The sequence below is a fragment of the Diabrotica virgifera genome, chromosome 2 (genome assembly GCF_917563875.1).
Source record: "Diabrotica virgifera virgifera chromosome 2, PGI_DIABVI_V3a".
Taxonomy (NCBI): Eukaryota; Metazoa; Arthropoda; class Insecta; order Coleoptera; family Chrysomelidae; genus Diabrotica; species Diabrotica virgifera.
The window spans coordinates 107273279-107293539 of NC_065444.1; the positions used below are offsets into that span (position 1 = coordinate 107273279).

Sequence of the window (20261 nt, forward strand, 5' to 3'; positions counted from 1 at the left end):
ATTATAGAGCTACAACCCCTTCGTAAGAAAACCATCCCATATTCCCGGCTTAAGAGAGAGTTGTACTTAAAATAATTTAAATTAATTATTTGGCGACTACATATCATTTAATAATTTATGAGCTTGCAAAATATACGCATCTCAATTATTGAATTGCCATTTTCTTTCTATAGTGCAGTCACTGAAGGTAAAAATCAACTATGACCTTCGATTTCGGTAAATCTCCATTCATTTCCACGAATTAACAATAACAACTTGGGGTTTTAACCTGGGGTATATGTCACCCCTTCTCGGGGGTGAAAATTACTTTATTAAAAATAACCCCACAAATCGAGAGAGGGACAAATTGTAAGCAAAATTTGTTATATAATGTTATTAAAATAAATCAATACTTTTTGAGTTATTAAAGATCAAATATTTTAATTTTTGTGAAAGAAAATGCATGCTTTAAAGCGATTTTTCATAAATAACTCAAAAACTGTAAGTTTTTACAAAAAAGTGTTCATCACTAAAATTGAAGCTAATAAGAAATATAATAAATTGCTTACTTGAAAAACCCTTTGGTGTTAATTTAAAGTAAGTTATTGGTAATTAAATATATGTATATTGTTTCTGCGACTATTCAAATCTAAGGATTCAAGCTGAAATAACAGGAAAGAGATGCATTTTATAACATTTAGGTACTAAATACTTGTCAAAGTACTTAGAAATACCTATCAAAAATGAGCTCCAGAAAAAGTTGATAGCATCAAAATCCGCTCACCAATTTTCGTGAAAATGAATGGAGATTTACCGAAATCGAAGGTCATAGTTGATTTTTACCTTCAGTGACTGCACTATAGAACGAAAATGGCAATTCAATAATTGAGATGCGTATATTTTGCAAGCTCATAAATTATTAAACGATATGTAGTCGCCAAATAATTAATTTAAATTATTTTAAGTACAACTCTCTCTTAAGCCGGGAATATGAGCTATACGAAGATTAAGAGTTTATTCTTAGAATATAAGCTATACGAATTAAACTACTATTAACTTTTTTGTAAAAACTTACAGTTTTTCAGTGATTTACGAAAAACCGCTTTATAACATGCATTTTTTTCACGAATAATTAAAATCTTTGATCTTTAATAACTTAAAAGGTATTGACTTATTTTATTAACTTTATATAATAAATTTTGCTTTTAATTTGTTCGTTAAAATGAATGGAGATTTACCGAAATCGAAGGTCATAGTTGATTTTTACCTTCAGTGACTGCACTATAGAAAGAAAATGGCAATTCAATAATTGAGATGCGTATATTTTGCAAGCTCATAAATTATTTAATGATATGTAGTCGCCAAATAATTAATTTAAATTATTTTAAGTACAACTCTCTCTTAAGCCGGGAATATGGGATGGTTTTCTTACGAAGGGATTGTAGCTCTATAATCGAAAGGCGCGTGATTTAAGAGTTTATTCTTAGAATATAAGCTATACGAATTAAACTACTATTAACTTTTTTGTAAAAACTTACAGTTTTTCAGTGATTTACGAAAAACCGCTTCATAACATGCATTTTTTTCACGAATAGTTAAAATCTTTGATCTTTAATAACTTAAAAAGTATTGACTTATTTTATTAACTTTATATAATAAATTTTGCTTTTAATTTGTTCTTTTATTGATTTGTGCAGTTATTTTTAATAAAACAATTTTCACCCCCGAGAAGGGGCGGTATCCACCCTCAGGGTAAAGGCGCAAGGTGGTACCATGTCACCTTTGTTTCTTGACGTATCCTCTAACCACTGACCAATTTTCGTGAAAATCGATGAAGGTTTACCGAAATTGAAGGTAATCGTTGATTTTTACCTTCAGTGACTGCACTATACAAAATAAATTGCAATTTACTGATATAAATGCGCGTAATTTGGAAGATTATAAATTATTCAATGATATGTAGTCGCCAAATAATTAGTTTAATGCATTTTAAGTACAACTTTCTCTTAAGCCGGGAAGATAGGGTGGTTTTCTTGCGAAGGGGTTGTAGCTCAATAATCGAAATGCACGTGGTTTAATAGTTTATTGTTAGAGTATATAAGCTATAGGAATTATATCCGCAATACGATATATTTTAAGTTTTCTCAGCATTTTTCTCTTAAGTTAAATCAATTAAAGGGTTGTTTGGGGGTGAAGGGGATGAGCTCAAAAATCTAAACTACATAATTTCAAGAGCTTATAAATAGCTCGTAATTCTGCCGCAAAAACCGATTCAATATTCCTATTTTTAAGTAGTGGGGTCAGCCCCCCCCCCCCCCCCCACTAAAGTATCAAATTCCTGCTCAGTGGAACGAGCTCAAAATTTTTAGTTTGCGAAATATGAGAGCTCATAAATAGCTCATAAATAGCTCATAAATCAGGGCTATTTGTTTTTTGATTTTTGCAAGTGGGGGGGGGGGGGCAGCTCAACACGGGTGAGGCCTTGCGTTACAGTGTAACGACGAAATTAATCCTGTAGGAATAATGGAAAATAGAATTTGACAAGATGTTGATATGTCATATAAGGGGATGTAAACGTGTTACACAATTTGAAGAACATGTTCTCGGTTGCTCAGTAACGGAAGAGATTTGGGGTGGTTGTCTATGTCTTTACTCAGCTAAATCTTTGTTGTACTTACGAAACAAGAGAAACGGAAAAGACAATAATAAATAATATGTTGCAGTGAATCAAACAATATTTATTGAAACAAAATAAAACAAAATTAAAAAGATCTGCGATCTCTTGCGGCTTTACAAAGAGAGATCATGTTTACCAAAAAGAAAATGTAAAGTTTACAAAAAAATACCTTGTACAATGGTTGGTTTTAAGTCCAAGGCACAGTTCACTTCACTAAAGTCACTTTACAAAGGAATAGATACATTAATAATACATCAATCAATGGTTGTTTCCATAGTTTATAGAAAAATTCAGCATTTATTTCTTAAAACAAATCGGCACTACTCGAACAAAAATATTTAAGAACTCATTAGTCCTTTTGTATATTAAACGGGAACAAAAAAAAATATATAAGCAACTCCATGCTTTAATTATGATGTCAGAAACTGCTAACATAAAAAAACTTCTAACTATCTTTTGAAAAATTCCTGGATAAATTCTGACTGCATGTGAGAAAAATTATACCAATAGTGGTATGATAATATCGACATCCGCCTAACAGTAGCGAAAATGCCGGAGTACACGTTGTATGCCGGGCTGAGCTAAGCTACAAGCATTAGCCAGCCGGCCAAAGAGACTCAAATTCAACTACATCTTAATCTTCTTGACAGCTCAAACTAGACTTCTCTACAGCTCAAACGTAACTACTTGACGGCTCTAACGTGACTGAATTTTCGATCTCCCAAACTCAATCTTTAGAAACCAAACGCCTCTTCCAAAATCATTTGATTTCCCCATCAACAATCCTCACAACCAATTACAGACTTAAGGCACTAACTTAATCAAAATCTTAACCAATAGGAGAATGCAAAATACGCTCTGGGTTAAACCTTCTGGCGTAAACCAAAAACAGTTCATTCAATCACCAAGAGGATAAACAAAACCGATTTTAGTAGTTCCTGCAACTTTCTTCACAGGAAAATTGCCAAATCAAGAAAAGGACACTTGGACCCTTTGGTAACACTTAGAACCACTAATCTTCATAAGATAAGCATTTTCCAGTTTCACAGTCGCCAAAAACACATTAGTGAAAGATTTATAGCTAAAGATTTTCGGACCGTTACAACAGTGCATTAAAATTATTTCCTATGTAACCATGTAACAGTGTTGCCAATCGGCGGATAATTATCCGATTTGCGTACCTTTTTGAGAGTTGTCGTATCTTCTTCGTATCTTTAAATAAATCGGATATGTACGGATATTATTTTTCAATGTATCTACCATCGACTAAAACTTTCTCATCCATATATTACCAACACCAACAATACATTAATTTTGTTTGGTTCCACCCAAATTTTTATACTGGATAAATGTCAGTGACATCCGATATTTTTCATCTTTTGACAAAGGGGACATGTGCCAATTCTTTTGTTTAGAATTTAAATGCACAAGTGCGTCCACTTAAGGCATACTAATCCAATTCAAATTTCAAAAACCGTCTGCCATCCAATGTTGTTTATGAGTTTTTAGTTTTTAGTCTTTAAACTTATGAAAGCTAATTCACGCACGATTTAGTTTTATTTTCATTTTATGTATAGGTCTGGATCCCGCGTATGAAAAATAGTTGATTAATAGCAAGCTGAAAATTTGTTTATAGCTTAAGGGTGTCTAGTCGGATAAACTTTGTTATATGTGAACACTGGAACAGGTGCAGTTTTAATTGTGGAACAGGTTAAAAATTTGGAACGGTTACACCACGAAAACGGCACATTTATTTTGTCCGACAGAACAGACTTAAACTCTCCGAACAGAGATAAAACTCTCATGCAAAAATCAGACTGCTATTTATCACCTGTCATAATTCCTGTCATTTGACATATTCTACATGTTCCACTCATTAAAACGCCCATTTGGTGATAAATAGCAGTCTGATTTTTGCATCAGAGTTTAATCTCTGTTCGAAGAGTTTAAGTCTGTTCTGTCTGACAAAATATATGTGCCGTTTCCGTGGTCTGACCGTTTCAAATTTTTAACCTGTTCCACAATTAAAACTGCCCCTCTTCCAGTGTTCCCATATATCAAAGTTTATCCGACTAGACACCCTTAAGCTATTAACAAATTTTCAGCTTGCTATTAATCAACTTTTTTTTCATACGCGGGATCCAGACCTAGTAGTGCAGCGCAGTGCTTAAGTAAACGTCTGTTGAAATAAGTTTTGGTTTGTGAAAATACTTTTTTATAATGGATAAATGGTTAGTAAAAATGTTAAGGTGGGTAAAAATGTTTACCAACATGTGGATATTGAAATATAATATTGAATTTGTTTTAGACCAAATCAAATAATGAAAAAAATATAATGCACTGCCTTAATTGTAGTTATATACATTGTAACGTTGGAACAATTTTGAATAAAAATTCTAGGAGAGTTGGTCACGGATTTCCATCATACTTCATTCGACGTATCTTGCTGAGATTGTTAAATCCTTATTGGTTAATTAATAATTATAAAATGTTTATTAAGAATAAAATTGTAAAATAAAACAGTTAATAATTTAATAAATAATAAATAATTTAATTTCTATTCGATAATTAAGACTGATATCACCTGTCTTACAGGTTATATATTTTTTCTACAACCACAGTGGTGTCATGGTGTGGGAACGCGTGGGAACGCCGTTCCCGCACTGGTTAAGACAAGAAAAAAAATAATAGAGAATTTAGGTTTTGTAAACAAAAATTAGCAGTGCGTTCCGGCACTGCGTTCCCACACTGCTAATTTTGCCATGACACCACTGTACAACCACTATTCAAAGTGCACTTTTCTGCACGGTTTTATGTTAGCAAACTTGATATTTTCTCACAGTATAAGATATTTGACATTAGTGTGCAGAAAAGTGACGTTTCTGTGCCGCAAAGTGACGTTTCTGTGCCGCAAAGTTCTTTTCTGCACAGTTGACTACCTCATTCTGAGTAACGTTATATTCTGTTTACATCCGTGGACTACCGCATTCTGAGTAACGTTATATTCTGTTTACATCCGTGGTTAAACTTTAGACAAGTATATAACCTATAAGACAATTATTATATTTAACTATAGCATAGAAACTAAATTATGGATGTTACAACTGTTTTATTTTAGAATTTTATTCTTATTAAACATTTTATAATTATCAAATAACCAATAAGGATTTAGCAACCTGTGCAAGAGACGTCGAGTGAAGTAGGTTTTGTGTAAATAAGTGACTGCATAAATATAATGTCAATAATGTGTAATAATTGTTTAAATTTAAACAAATTAAGGCAGTGCATTAATTTTTTAACTGATTTCTGTGCAATTTATTTAGGTATAAGGAATTTAAATTGATTAGTAGGTATTAATTAAATACAGTTTAAAATTTATCACATAGGTACCTATTATAATTAATCGTCGTTTGGAAATTGTGATTTTTATTTTTAGGAAAAACTGTGCTTGTAGAAAAAGTATAGTGTGAAACACGTGCAGAAAGGTAATTTCTCACTCGTTTGAATTGCGGCACTCGCTTGCGCTCGTACCGCAACTTTTCAAACTCGTGAGAAATTAGTACCTTTCTGCACTTGTTGCACAATATACTATTTCTACACTTTAACCACAGATGTACACAGAATATATAACGTTACTCAGAATAAGGTAGTCATTTGTAGAATACCAAATGTAAAGTTCAAAAATAATGTGTTAAAATAGCGAATTTTCGAGATTTCTCGGACATGAGATGTAGTTGAATCGGTTCTTTTTTTGTAAAGTTCTGTCAAATCTAATAATATCTTAAACAAAACCATTTCATCAAAACATGTTATACCTAATTATATTTATGATATTTTTGAGAAATGTAATGGTACTATGCAGAAAAGAACTTTCCGACACAGAAACGTCACATTTCTGCACACTACTGCCAGTTATTCTGTGAGAAAATATTAAGTTTGTTAATATAAAATTGTGCAGAAAAATGCATTTGGAATAGTGGTTGTAGAAACATCTACTTATTTGAAACTAGTAATATCTAGATATCTACTAATTAACTCAAAAATTCCAAATTTTTTGCCTATAAAAATTATTTAGTCGGGCATTAAACTTTGAACGCACCACGGGTATTGTGGATCATAACCTTGATATCATAATAACTACAAGACTGTCAAATACATTTCTATTGTTTTAGTTGTAGTAAATCTTTAGTTATTAAAAGAGCGTAGGCGCAAAATTTCGGACCAATAATCTTTAAATGTATTCATTTTTTTCGAATCCTGAGAAAACTAATAAATATTTTTGAAAAATTTAAACGCAGAATGAAAGATTACATTATTACCGAGGGCCGAAAGTCCCTTAGAATAAACAAAATGTTTCTTTTGAATGAGATATTTGAAATTAAAAATCACACTCAATATTCTCTTTTCTTTTCACCCCTGTAACTTATTAGAATAAAAATTATAGAAGTCTTCAGGGACTTTCGGCCCTCGGTAATAATGTAATATTTCATTCTGCGTTTAAATTTTTAAATAATACTTATTAGCTTTCTCAGGACTCAAAAAAATAATGCATTTTAAAAGCATTAACAGAAATGTAGGTGTAGTTTCTTTTGTATTGATTTATTTATTATTTATTTTTCTAGTACATACCTAGTTTTAGATAGGTATTACGTTTTAATAAAATAATATTTAAAAGTGTTTTTTTTTTACTTAAGTAATTATAATAAATATCACGATCCAAATAATGAAATATTTAGATTTATTTATTTATTTAGAATTTACCACTTACGATAATACAAAATACGAATAATATAATAATAGTAAGTAAATAGTATTTACATACATGAATTGGGTAATAATCAGCTAGGATACCAGATTTTCAACTATAAACGAAAATTTTTAAACTGTGAAACAGAGAATCCAGTAGATTAAAGGGCTGGTTGTTCGAACGCTAATCAGAAATGGAATCAACTGATCATTATCAAATATTTAATTACTGTCAATATCAACTTTGATTGGGTTGCTGAAAACATAATTGATTACAATTATGAGATTAATTGATTAATTAATCAATTATGTTAATAATTGTTACGTTAATTGATAATTAATTAATCAAATAATTATCTTAATTATTATAATGGTAATTGATTACAATCAACTGATTAGCTTAAGAACAACGAATTTTGTTATTTGATGGTTGTTAAGGGGACTAAAAGAATAACATTGGCAACATTGATTTTAATAACAGAATAATTTTTGACCTAGCGTCAGCATACCTTTTCGTGAAAAATCGGATATTTTTCGAGCGATCATCGGATAATCTAGAGAAATGCGATTGGCAACACTGCCATGTAACCATTTCCTATGTTCCCTAAGGGATCAATCTGTTCAAAGAAACAAAATGTCTGTAATATTCCTACCTTTTCTTGCTGTCCGTTCACCAAATCCGTTCTAGCTGTCCAGGAAATCCAACCCCAAAATATGACAGAGTCTCTATTAAATAGTCTCTTCTCTCTTTGTTACCGATAACCTGGTCGGCGATTACGCGTCGACAGAAGCGTTATTAGAAGTAGAGGGGGAAACATGCGATATTACTCGTAGTTTACATTATGTTTCTTTCTGTTTTTAAAGTTTTGTTAACTTTTTTTACGTTGTTAATTTAGTATTGTTTCAGTTAAAACACAATGTTATCGAATAGATCCGTGTATTTTTTGTTTTTAAAGATATCAGGAAAATTAAAAAAACAAAATGTTTACAAAACATGTCCTTCCTGCAGGATGTCTCAAACCTAACATAACAAAAATATTTTCTTTCTTCCCCCGATCAAAACTCAAAAGTGAATTTTGAGTAGGCCTTTGGCCAACAGTATAAATAACAAAGAAAAATCTAAAATAATAAAAAACTTGGCAAAATCCGCTAATCCGTTCGTGAGAAAATCAACATCAACATCACTGTTGGTGGTGCAAGACTTTTGTGATTAAGACTTCCTTCGCCTTGTTCTTTGTGTTTTGCATTCTAATTTGTCGTCCAATGTAGAATTTTTCAAAAAAAATTAAACTACTTTTTAGAATATAACGAAAAATCACAGGAAAAACAAAAAGAAGTTTTAGAATACAAGAACACCGCTATTCCAAATTCAACTGGAAGAAGAGGATCTTTGCAGCTATGGCAATTCCTGGTAGCTTTACTAGATGCACCAGATGCTAGCGCAGGTTGTATCGCTTGGACGGGTCGAGGCATGGAATTTAAACTTATTGAACCCGAAGAGGTTGGTATTTATATTATCTGCTCTTAGTATATGTGCCTGTATTTAATATGTGTTATACTTACCTACTTTTTGGTTTTTTTCTACTTCCGAAATTTGACGATAAACTGACAACAATTTAGATAATTTCAATAAAGAAAAACATTAAACGAATCCAATGTACCGTAGATATTTTATACGCCTATCCGTATGACTATGTACTTTATTATTAATACACCTTGACATGTCAAAGATTAAGTTTTCCATAGTATTCTGCTGAATATTTCGCAATTCTTCTTCTGTTGCTGCATCAATTATATGAATACGAGAGAACAAAGACAGGAGTCTTTGGCTTCTTCTCACATCGTTTCGGTTCTCATTTCGTTTATCCACCTCTTCCTTGGCCTTTATATTGGCTGACGTTCCACCATAATTCTACTAAGCATTCTGCTAGGTGTTCTGTTACTATACATTCTTATAAGATGACCTGCCCAGCTCAATCTTTATAATGTTATATATAATTCATATGTTTAATTGTGCATAATTTTCAAAAGAGGATTCTTTGTAATATGTATTAATATAACTCGTCGTTAAACCTTATTCTTCACTTACTTGCGTCGCATATGGATCCCAATCTCCTTCTCAATATAATTCTTTCAAAAGTATTAATAAAGTTTATTATCTTTTTTGTCGTGATCAATGATTCTACGCCATATGTTGCTATTGGTTTTATGATGGTTTTATTTATATGTGTGATTGTGATTAATTTTATATATTTCTAGGAAAAGCTTGCACCTTGTTAATACTTTTGAAAGAAAGATATTAGGAGGATATTGGGACACATTTGTGATAATGGTATATGGACAAAAAGGTTAAACGACGAGTTATACCAATATTACAATGAAACCTCTATATTCTATAGCAAATTTTAATTATTGCTATCGTATACGATGGCGAAGAACTGTCCGGTTTGTGTGGAATGTTGGGCTATTAATTGAAATTTTGGCAAAAATCGATGGGTATCGATTTTTCTTTGAATTGCAGTCACCTTTGTGTTACGATACTCGCCGTTTCGGCCACTGACCTATTTGGCCACTATAGCAATCATCAGAATCACTGCATTGTATTCTGTAAAAAAAGTTAGACATAAAGTCTTTAGGTGTTTTAGATGTTTAAAAAAGTAGATTTTTTTGTATGAGGTTATTTTTTTTATAATAGGTTTGTTCTAGCATCAGTTTCAAACGGTTTGAAACCATCAGCGAATAGTGGACCAGCGCGAGTAGAGGGGATAGCACTGGTGAGTGTATTATGTTTTCTCACTGACCAACTGTTTGCTGACGGTTTCTGACTAGTTTGACTGTTTGCTAGTACAAACCTAATGGCTTTGGCTTAGCCAATTAGCCAGGTATAAGGTTATATTTGTCAACATATATATCAGAAAACATTTTAAACAATGAAATAGCTGAATGCGTTCAGTTGTTAATCAAATACAGTCGAACCCGCTTATTAGAATATCGGTTATAGGAATATCCCGGTTTAAGGAATAGAAATTTGAGGTCCCGAGACGTTTCTACTATCCACCAATGATCGGTTAGTAGAATATCTCGGTTATAGGAATACTTTTTCTTGGCACGAAGGCTATTCCAATAAGGGGGTTCGATTGTATATACAGTCGAACCCGCTTTTTAGAATAGCCTTCGTGAGAAGCAAAAATATTCTTATAAGCGGGATATTCTAATAACCGATCATTGGTGGCTACCTGAAATAAGTGTAGGTACCGAATATACGTTATAATATGTAGTACATAATACATACTATGTCAATATGTATATGCATATGGTTTTAGGTCTTTTTATGCCAATAAAAATTTATAATCTATTTACAAAAATAATTACGAAACTATTAGACAATAATCAAAAATGAATAACCATTTTCAATTTCGTTGCAAAACGAAAATACAGCAGAACCATATTCTAGTCCAATCAGAGAGTGCAGCAAGCACCTCTACCGGTTTCGAAACTTATTAGTCTCTCATCAGGAGGCACAAATGCTGCTCTCCCTGATCCAACCAAAACAAACCCCAGCGTGCAGTCCCGGATTGCAACGAACGAAATGGCATAGATGCCCTAGCGGCAACTGCTACAACAAGACTAAGTTTCCCATTGGGTTCCATTGTTTCCCATTGTTCCCATTGTTTTCATTCTGGTGGGGTGTAGAATAGCATTATGTTGTTTTATATGCCATTAGAGTGAAAACTTAGTCTTGTTGTAGCAGTTGCCGCTAGGGCATCTATGCCATTTCGTTCACTCTAATGGCATATAAAACAACATAATGCTATTCTACACCCCACCAGAATGAAAACAATGGGAACAATGGGAAACAATGGAACCCAATGGGAAACTTAGTCTTGTTGTAGCAGTTGCCGCTAGGGCATCTATGCCATTTCGTTCGTTGCAATCCGGGACTGCACGCTGGGATTTTGTTTTGGTTGGATCAGGGAGAGCAGCATATGTGCCTCCTGATGAGAGACTAATAAGTTTCGAAACCGGTAGAGGTGCTTGATGTTCTCTCTGATTGGACTAGAATATGGTTCGGCTGTATTTTCGTTTTGCAACGAAATTGAAAATGGTTATTCATTTTTGATTTACATTTACTCTGATTGAAGTACGAAGGGAACCATTCTCGTTGGAACTTTACCGCGCTGAGCAGATGGGACGTGAATTCTAAATTGTAGAATTCCCTCATCTTCCTTAGTCTCAGCATCCGTATGGCTTGCATATTGTAGAAGCCTCGGAGGTGTAGCCAGAGAAGGTTCCCATTGTTTTCATTCTGGTGGGGTGTACAATAGCATTATGTTGTTTTATATGCCATTACAGTGAAAACTTAGTCTTATTAGACAATAAATTGGAATTGGGTTTTAGAAAAGACTTCCGAACAAATGATCAACTATTGATAATAAATAATCTTTAGAAAAATGCTGTTTCTAAAAATACCCAAGTGTGTGGCAATGTACCTATAGAAATTTGTAGACAAATGAAATTATTTTATGACCTTGTCGGCATACAATTGAATTTTCTGTGGGAAAGGAGCGTTTACTCATAACAGCAATAAAGTGTTTATTAGGTACCTGACCAACCGTAATAATATACAAAACAGCAGGACCTTGAATTTTGACCCTTCGCTTCGTTATCGAACATATTCACTTCGTATAATAAACAGATACGAAGCGAATACGTTCGATAACGAAGCGAAGGGTCAAAAATTGAGGTCCTGGCTTTTGAAGCTCTTACCGACAAACCATTAAATCATGCAAATTTAAAATTTTTAGAAAATTGTACGTAAAGATTTATTTGTTGACCTGAAAAAATTATTCTAAAAAGCAGCATTAGGTTACTAAACCATATTCCAATAGACGGATAAATTTATTAAAGGGTAAATGGAAACATTTCGGGACCTCGAATTTATATTCCATAAACCGGGATATTCCTATAACCGGTACTCTAATAAGTGGGTTCGACTGCATAGGTAGTTGCATAAATTTTATAATGTGTACATTCATTTTAGGTAGCCAGGCGTTGGGGAGCACAAAAAAATAGACCAGCCATGAATTATGATAAATTAAGCAGGTCGTTGCGATATTATTATGAAAAAGGAATAATGCAAAAAGTAGCAGGTATTTTAAAGAATATTATTAGTAAAAAAGGCATATTGTTTGAAAGATTTCCTAAATTTGCATAGGCATAGCTTGAAGATTTGTTTAGACATTAGTAAAAGATACCTATCAAAAACATCAAGAAACTATTGTTTTTTATCATTAGAAAGCCTTAACAAACCTTTACAAGCAATCAAATTAACATTTATATAAACGCATATTTTATCATGTATCTTGCATATTAATGTTCTTCTTCTTCTTCCTCTTTTTAAGCAATTATGATTGTTCATTGGCGGTGTTTCTGATGTATAATATGTCATTATTGGTGTTACACTCGCTTTGTAAATTCTTGACTTCATGAGTGTATCAGCTGTATCTCTGTATATTAGCTTTTTGTACTTGATCTCTCACTTCTTTGTCCAGGTCTCCATAGCTGGACACTGTAAATCCAAGGTATTTTTTCCCATTACTTGTTCAATATTACATAAATTTCTATTTTACATCTGATTGGTACTATCTTCTTCTTGTACTAAATATCCGTTTCGGATGTTGGCGACCATCATGGCAATCTATACTTCGCACACTGCTGCTCTAAAAAGATTTGTACTTGTTGTTGATTAGTGCTTTGCCGATTTACTATTGTTTTAGTTTTCTGAGATGCAATTGTCACATTAAATTGTTTTGTTCTACGTTAAATCTTTAGACTAGTTTTTGCAGACTATCTTCATCTTGGGCTATCAATGTTGCGTCGTCTGCGTAATAGAGTATTTTTACTTCTTTGTTTCTGATTCTGTATCCTCATCCATTGTTGACATTTTTGCTGATTTCTTCAATGATTAAATTGAGGAGCATAGGGCTCAATGAGTCTCTTCTTATTTCGCTACCTATGTCTATAGCTTCTGTAAGTTGTCCATCTATTCTGACTTCTATTTTGTTGTTTTGGTAGAGGTGTTTATAGTTTTTATTAGTTTTTATAATATTTAGAGGAACTTCTCTATTATGCAGAAGATGGATTAGATCTATTAAGTCTTACTCTGTCAAATGCTTTAGCAAATATCAAAATTTATATATTGTAGTAAAGTATTACAGACTTACAGAACTATGTGAGATGAACGACCTCAGAATCACCAACGGCTTTTTTGAACATAAAGACATTCACAAGTACACATGGACTCAAGAAACAAGAAACCTTAAGTCGATAATAGATTACGTCATACTGAAGAAAGAAACTACAATGCGAATAAGAGACGTAAGAGTACAAAGAGGAGCAGAATGCGGCAGCGACCATAGACTACTGATAGCAAGATTAGGACTACCATGGGTACACCAAAGTGCACAGAGTAACCAAGAACCACCTAAAGAATTACCAACAGAAAAAAGACTGAAGATACACTTACTTCAGGACGACTTCATAAGAAACTTGTACCAAAGAAGATTAGATCAGAAGCTAGTGGAATTTCGTTTTGAGGAGAATATCAACAGTACATACGAACACATGAGAGAAAGCATAATACAAGCAGGTCTGGAAGCGCTAGGAGAAATAGAAAATACAAGAGATAAAAATTACAAATGGGAATTCCACGAAGACACCTTAGAGAAAATAAAAGAAAAAAAAAGAACTATACCATACATACCTAAGCACAAAATATCCACAAGACCTCCGTAAATATAGAGATAAGAACAGAGAAGTTAGGGCTATGACAACGAAAGAAAAAAATGAACAATGGGAAAGGTCATGTAGAAGTATAGAACAGAATATGGGAGGAACAAGAAGTTCAGAAGCCTGGAAAATTGTGAAATCATTACGAACTAACAGGAAAGAGAAAACTTTTATACAATACATACCAGACGACGAGTGGGAGAACCACTATAAAAATCTACTGATAGAGCAAAGACCAGAATTCAGCATCGATGGAGACGAACAAAAAATAATGACCACAGAGGAAGAAAAAATAGTCATAACAGACAAAGAGATGAAACAAGCAATAAATTCCATGAAGAACAATAAAGCTGGAGGACCAGGAGGAATTGTGGCGGAACTAATCAAATACGGAACAGAGAAATTAAGAAGAATGATATGCCGAATCATGGAAAGAGCAATAAATGGAGAGGACATCCCTAAACAATGGCACGAAGCCTACATAACATCGATATACAAAAAAGGTAACAGAAAAGATTGCAAAAATTACAGGGGGATAAGCGTCATCGCTACAATGGGAAGACTGTAAGGCAGGATCCTCAGGAACAAAATAGAGAAAAATATAGAAGGTAAAATCTGAGAAGAACAAGCAGGTTTCACAGCAGGGAAATCTTGTCTAGATCATATCCATACAATACAACAGACAATAGAGAAAAAAAAGCTAAGAACAAAGATGTACACATGGCGTTTATAGACCTTAGGAAGGCATACGACACCGTGCCAAGGAAAGAAATATACAAAGCAATGACTAAAATAGGGATACCACCTAACCTAACACAAGCAATCAAAAACATGTACAGTGGAAATGAAGTAAATATAAAAATCGGAAACAAGGTAGTTGCTAACTTCAAAACAACAAAGGATTACTACAGGGATGCCCAACGTCACCGACTCTATTTAAAATATTTTTAGAACACGCACTAACAACTTGGATGACAAAGTGTAGGGGTATGGGAATACCCATAAGGAACGATTATCTCTACACATTGTGTTTCGCAGACGATTAGGTGGTGATGGCTCAAGATGAAGAGGATATCAGTTACATGGTAAGAAAACTAAAAGAGGAATACAAAAAGGTGGGCCTGGAAATAAATATGAAGAAAACGGAATACTTAGTAATATCGGAAGAAGACGTAAAAAACTTAGAAGTAGAAGAACAAGTTGAAATAAAAGGAACGAAGAATTTTAAATATTTGGGCTTTATAATGTCGAAAAACGGAACAACAGAAGCAGAAATAAAAAGTAGATTGGGACGAACAAGATCTTGCATCAGACAACTCCATAATGTAATCTGGAATAAGAACATCAAGGGAAAAACAAAAAGAATGATATACCAAACAATAGTAAGAAGCATCATGACATATGCCGCAGAAATTTGGGTCATAAACAAAAAAACCCAAAAAAGCATTCTGGCAACCGAAATGGAATACTGGAGAAGATGCTGTGGTCTCACCAGAAGATACAGAATAACAAATGAGGAGATAAGGAGAAGAATGCAAGTGGAAAAAGATGCCCTGCAATATATAGACGAGAGAAGACTGAAATGGTACGGCCACGTACGCAGAGCAGAAAACACTTGGATAAACAAGGTTGCAGAATGGAGCCCAAGAGGAACGAGAAGAAGAGGACGACCGAGAAGATCTTGGAAAAATGAAGTCGACGAAGCCATGTCTAAGAAAGGATTGGAAGGCGGAGACTGGGAAGATCGAAAAAAAATGGAAGTCCTGGCTGACGGAAGGGAAATGGCATTAGCTGTAGACAACCCTTTATATATATAGTAAAGTATTTCATCAAAATATATTGTAATAAAATTTATTTTTTAGGTGAAAGGTACGTTTATAAATTTGTTTGCGACCCGGAAGCCTTATTCAGTATGGCATATGGAAGCAACTCAGATGGCACCCTTAAGTTTCAATCAGCAGTAAGATCAGACACCTCAAACATAAAATCTGAATCTCAGCACCATCTTGCGTACTCAGATATGCTCAACTTCTACAACTGTGGTATTGCACACTCTTATCAACATTTACATCCATACTTACAAGAATCTAAACATACTCGTTTTACATAGGTATTTACTTTAATTGACAAATATGTACAATTTAATCATAATTTGTATAGAATAAGATAAAAAATGTCGCATGCTGTATAGTATTAAAGTTTAAAATAATGACTGAATTTTTAATAATTGTGGTTAAGGATGGTAGCGGGTAGGTACTCTTCCACAATACCACAGACTTGCTTCAGGGATGCGACCCACCCTGCCATATGCAACCCTTAATTCTCTCTCCACTCCTGTACTGGAGTACTCCAAACACAATTTTCCAAATCATCTCACCAAGCCACCTGACAAGCGTGGTGTTTAGATAACAAAACTCCCTCAGTGTGAACAGACATTCAAGAAAAGGGCCCTCAGTCCCGGGCAGATAGCTTGTTTCCAACTAAAGTAGCAGTAGGATTCGAGGATAGCAGGCAGAGGGTGCGAAAAATCCCTGAGATATAGGAGGCTAACAACAACAACAAACGCTGCTCATAATTACATTTTCATATAAAATTTATAATCTGTGAATAGATTGAATAGTAATAGAACAAGTGAATAGATTCACGTACCTAGGAATGGATCTGGTCGCAAGCAATGAAGAAGAACTGGAAATAAATAGAAGGCTTGTGCTGGCAAATAAAGCCTATTTCGCGATGGGCCACATATTCAAATCGCGAGACGTACACCGGAAAACAAAACTCCGGGTCTATAAAACAATAATCAGGCCCATAGTAAGTTATGGCTGTGAAACATGGGTGGTGACACAGAGATCTGCCAATGCATTAGATGTGTTTGAAAGAAAAATATTACGTAGGATACTGGGCCCAATAAGTGAAAATAACAACTGGCGAATTAGGTATAATAGAGAAATATACGAGCAACATAGCGAGCCAACTCTAGCACAATACACTAAACTGCAGAGATTACGGTGAGCAGGGCACGTGGTCTGCATGCATGAGAATAGAATCCCCAGAAAATTGCTAAATGCAAGAATGCAGGGAAAAAGAGCTGTTGGAAGACCTAAAAAGAGATGGGAAGACGAAGTCGATGAGGATGCCAGGAACTACCTGGGAACACGTTCATGGAAAAGAACAGCGGTACATAGAAATGATTGGAGAAGCTTGTTGAACGAGGCCAAGGCTCGATTTGGGCTGTAGTGCCATTGAATGGATGGATGGATGGATAACATTTATAATCTACTCTGCCTGAAATTACTGGTTGTTAGATCGAGTAGCTTAACAGTCTTTCTTGCCGGTCCCAATCCAGGATAAAGGAGGAGGGTTAAGCGGAAGGCCAACAACCTGCCCTTGTAAACAACAGCCTGTTATGAAAACTGCAAATGTGCCTTGGTTGGAATCGAACAGATACATATTAAAGATAACGACAATAGCAATGGACAAGGATTTTGAATGTTGGAACATGGAACATTCTAAGTTGGTACCGGACGAGAGCATCTATACATGTAATAAAACAATTAGAAAAAGTAGTAATGGACATTATACGGCAAAACAAGAACTTAGGCGGCTGGCCACTGGAAGCATAAAAATAACAAGGCGGTCATTTTCTACAGTGGAAACAAGACAGGAAAACACGAATTCGGCACAGGTTTCGTGGTCCGAGAAGAATACCCGAACAGTGTTATAAATTTTACGCTCATTAGTGAGAGACTTTGTTATATTAGACTGAAAGGAAAATGGTACAATATCTCAATAATATCCGCACATGCTCCGACGGAAGATAAAGACGAACATATTAAAGATGACTTCTGTGAACAACTCGAAAAGACGCTTGAGAAAATCCCCAAACAAGGCATGCAGATAATATGTGGGGACTTCAACGCAAGAATTGGCAAAGAACCTAACCTTAGACCGACAATAGGACAACACAACCTCCACGATATATCTCAAACGATAATGGACAAAGGCTCGTAGAGCTATAGCCCGTCCCAAACCCTTTTTTCAGTGCGTCACAGATTATCGAATTCTCTCTAACGCATTACAGTTGTAAGCGGCAGAAAAAAACATACCTCAGTGATTATGTCATTGAACTTAGAAAATGATGTATTCCTTGATGTATTCCTATGTATAGAGAACCAATCAATGAGGCGAGTAAGATAATCTGACACAAAAATAATCGATCATAATGGTAAAATGACAATTGAAATTTCTAGGTTAGAAATTTGTTAACTACCTACGTAAATCATAGAGTTAAATATTAGCATAGAGAGAGTGTCATTCAGAGCGAAGTGACGACACTATCTTTTTTATTTGGATTAGTGCTGTTTCACTCTTACGCATAGTAAAGCTGCTACAGTTGTCCTCCTCTTCCGTGCCTATATTCACACTGAATGTCATTATAGATTCTCGATACAATGTGTTAGAAGGAGATGCAGCAAACCAGTCTCTGAGATCTTGTCGTCAGGAAGCGCGGAAGGTAAGCTCCCTCTATGTTAATATATACCTTGACGTAAATATAAATATTTTATGTCATTGGTATATTCGGCATTGTATACTAAAATTTGATATTATTTATTTAATTTTACATTAAACTATTTTAAATATTAATATTCTGGCAAATATTTGTATAAATATTAATGTTTATATAAATATAAATATTCTGACAACTGTCAGTGTAAGATTTAACTAAAATGTCATTTAATGATTTGCGACATTCTTAAAATCCTTCTTCTTCTTCTTCTTCTTAAAGTTCACTCTCCTATCGGAGGTTGGACATCATACGCCAGTAGTGGAAAGTAAACGTTTACCGGAAATTTGACATAAATGTCAAAGTGATTAATGTAAAATTAATTTTTTTTTTCTCTGATTTTGGCTTTGGTTTAGAACTAGAACCTTTAGCCACGTAATTGTATAACTTATCGCTAAGTCAGGGGAGTAATATGTAGTGTGTGTGTTGAGTAAGTGTCTTGTTACTTTGCAAAGTCGACGTCATTGCCTTTGCAAAGAGACGCTAATTGTTTCCGAACGTCTGCGGTCCCTAAAATTAAAATTAAAAACATTAATTATAAAAAATATTAGTTGGTCAAAGCTGTGGTATATATTTTTACCTTAAATATACTTACGTTTTAAATACTGAATTTAAGTTTTTTTAATGTTCCGTAATATGTAATTATAATTTAATCTAAAAATCTTAGCGCCATCTACACGATAATTGTGAAAGTATCCGAAGTAGGAAATTCATATTTTATCAATAGGGCTTTTCATCGATTGTCATTTGTTTCGAGCTTCTGTCATGTGTCACATAATATTAATATATCTACGTCATACGTGTTTGGTTTGCATCATGGTATATACCAATAACGTATGACGTAGATATATTAATATTATGTGACACATGACAGAAGCTCGAAACAAATGACTGTGAATGAAAAGCCCTATAGAACGTCAAAATGATTAGCAAAATCTTAAAAAAATCGATTACAATTTGATTAATTTTTTGCGTTGTAAATGTTAAGCGATAACAATTAAATAATAAATTTAAAAATTACCGGTGAAAGATAATTCCAGTAATCCGCTAGGAGCGCCACCAGCGAAGCTCAGAGCGTATGGTCACTTTGTTGGCTCCTGCTCTGAATAGTTGTAATGAACTACAGTTAAACCATTCTCTAAGGTTCCTCAGCCAGGAGATGCGTCTTCTTCCTATGCTTCTTTTTCACTAGATCCTTCCCTGCATAATAATTCTCAGCAACTCATATTTTTCTCCTCTGGTAATGTGACCCAAATATTCCAGTTTTCTAGTTTTTATACTTTTCATAATTTCTAACTCCTTATTTAAACGTCGCAGCATTTCAACATTGGCAATCCTTTGAACCCACTGAATTTTCAATATTCTTCTGTAACACCACATTTCGAACGCTTCTATTCTTCTTATGTGTTGTCTCTTCAATGTCCAAGCTTCCATTCCGTATAGCAATATAGAAAATATGTAGCATCTTAGAGCCCTCAATCTGAGAGGCAACTGAAGGTCTTCGTT

At 34.0% G+C, this 20261-nt stretch overlaps 1 protein-coding gene across 4 annotated transcripts in view; it reads left to right on the forward strand.

Annotated features, from left to right (window-relative positions):
- Positions 1-16369, forward strand: part of LOC114334693 (protein c-ets-2-B-like) — a 168443-nt gene extending 152074 nt beyond the window's left edge. For all 4 annotated transcript variants that reach the window (XM_050643940.1, XM_050643941.1, XM_050643943.1 and 1 more), the window contains exons 6-8: positions 8704-8903; positions 12444-12552; positions 16054-16369. In XM_050643940.1, the coding sequence (XP_050499897.1) occupies positions 8704-8903; positions 12444-12552; positions 16054-16301 (557 nt within the window). In that variant the 3' untranslated portion in view covers positions 16302-16369. The remainder of the gene's footprint in view (positions 1-8703; positions 8904-12443; positions 12553-16053) is intronic.
- Positions 16370-20261: the final 3892 nt, after the last annotated feature.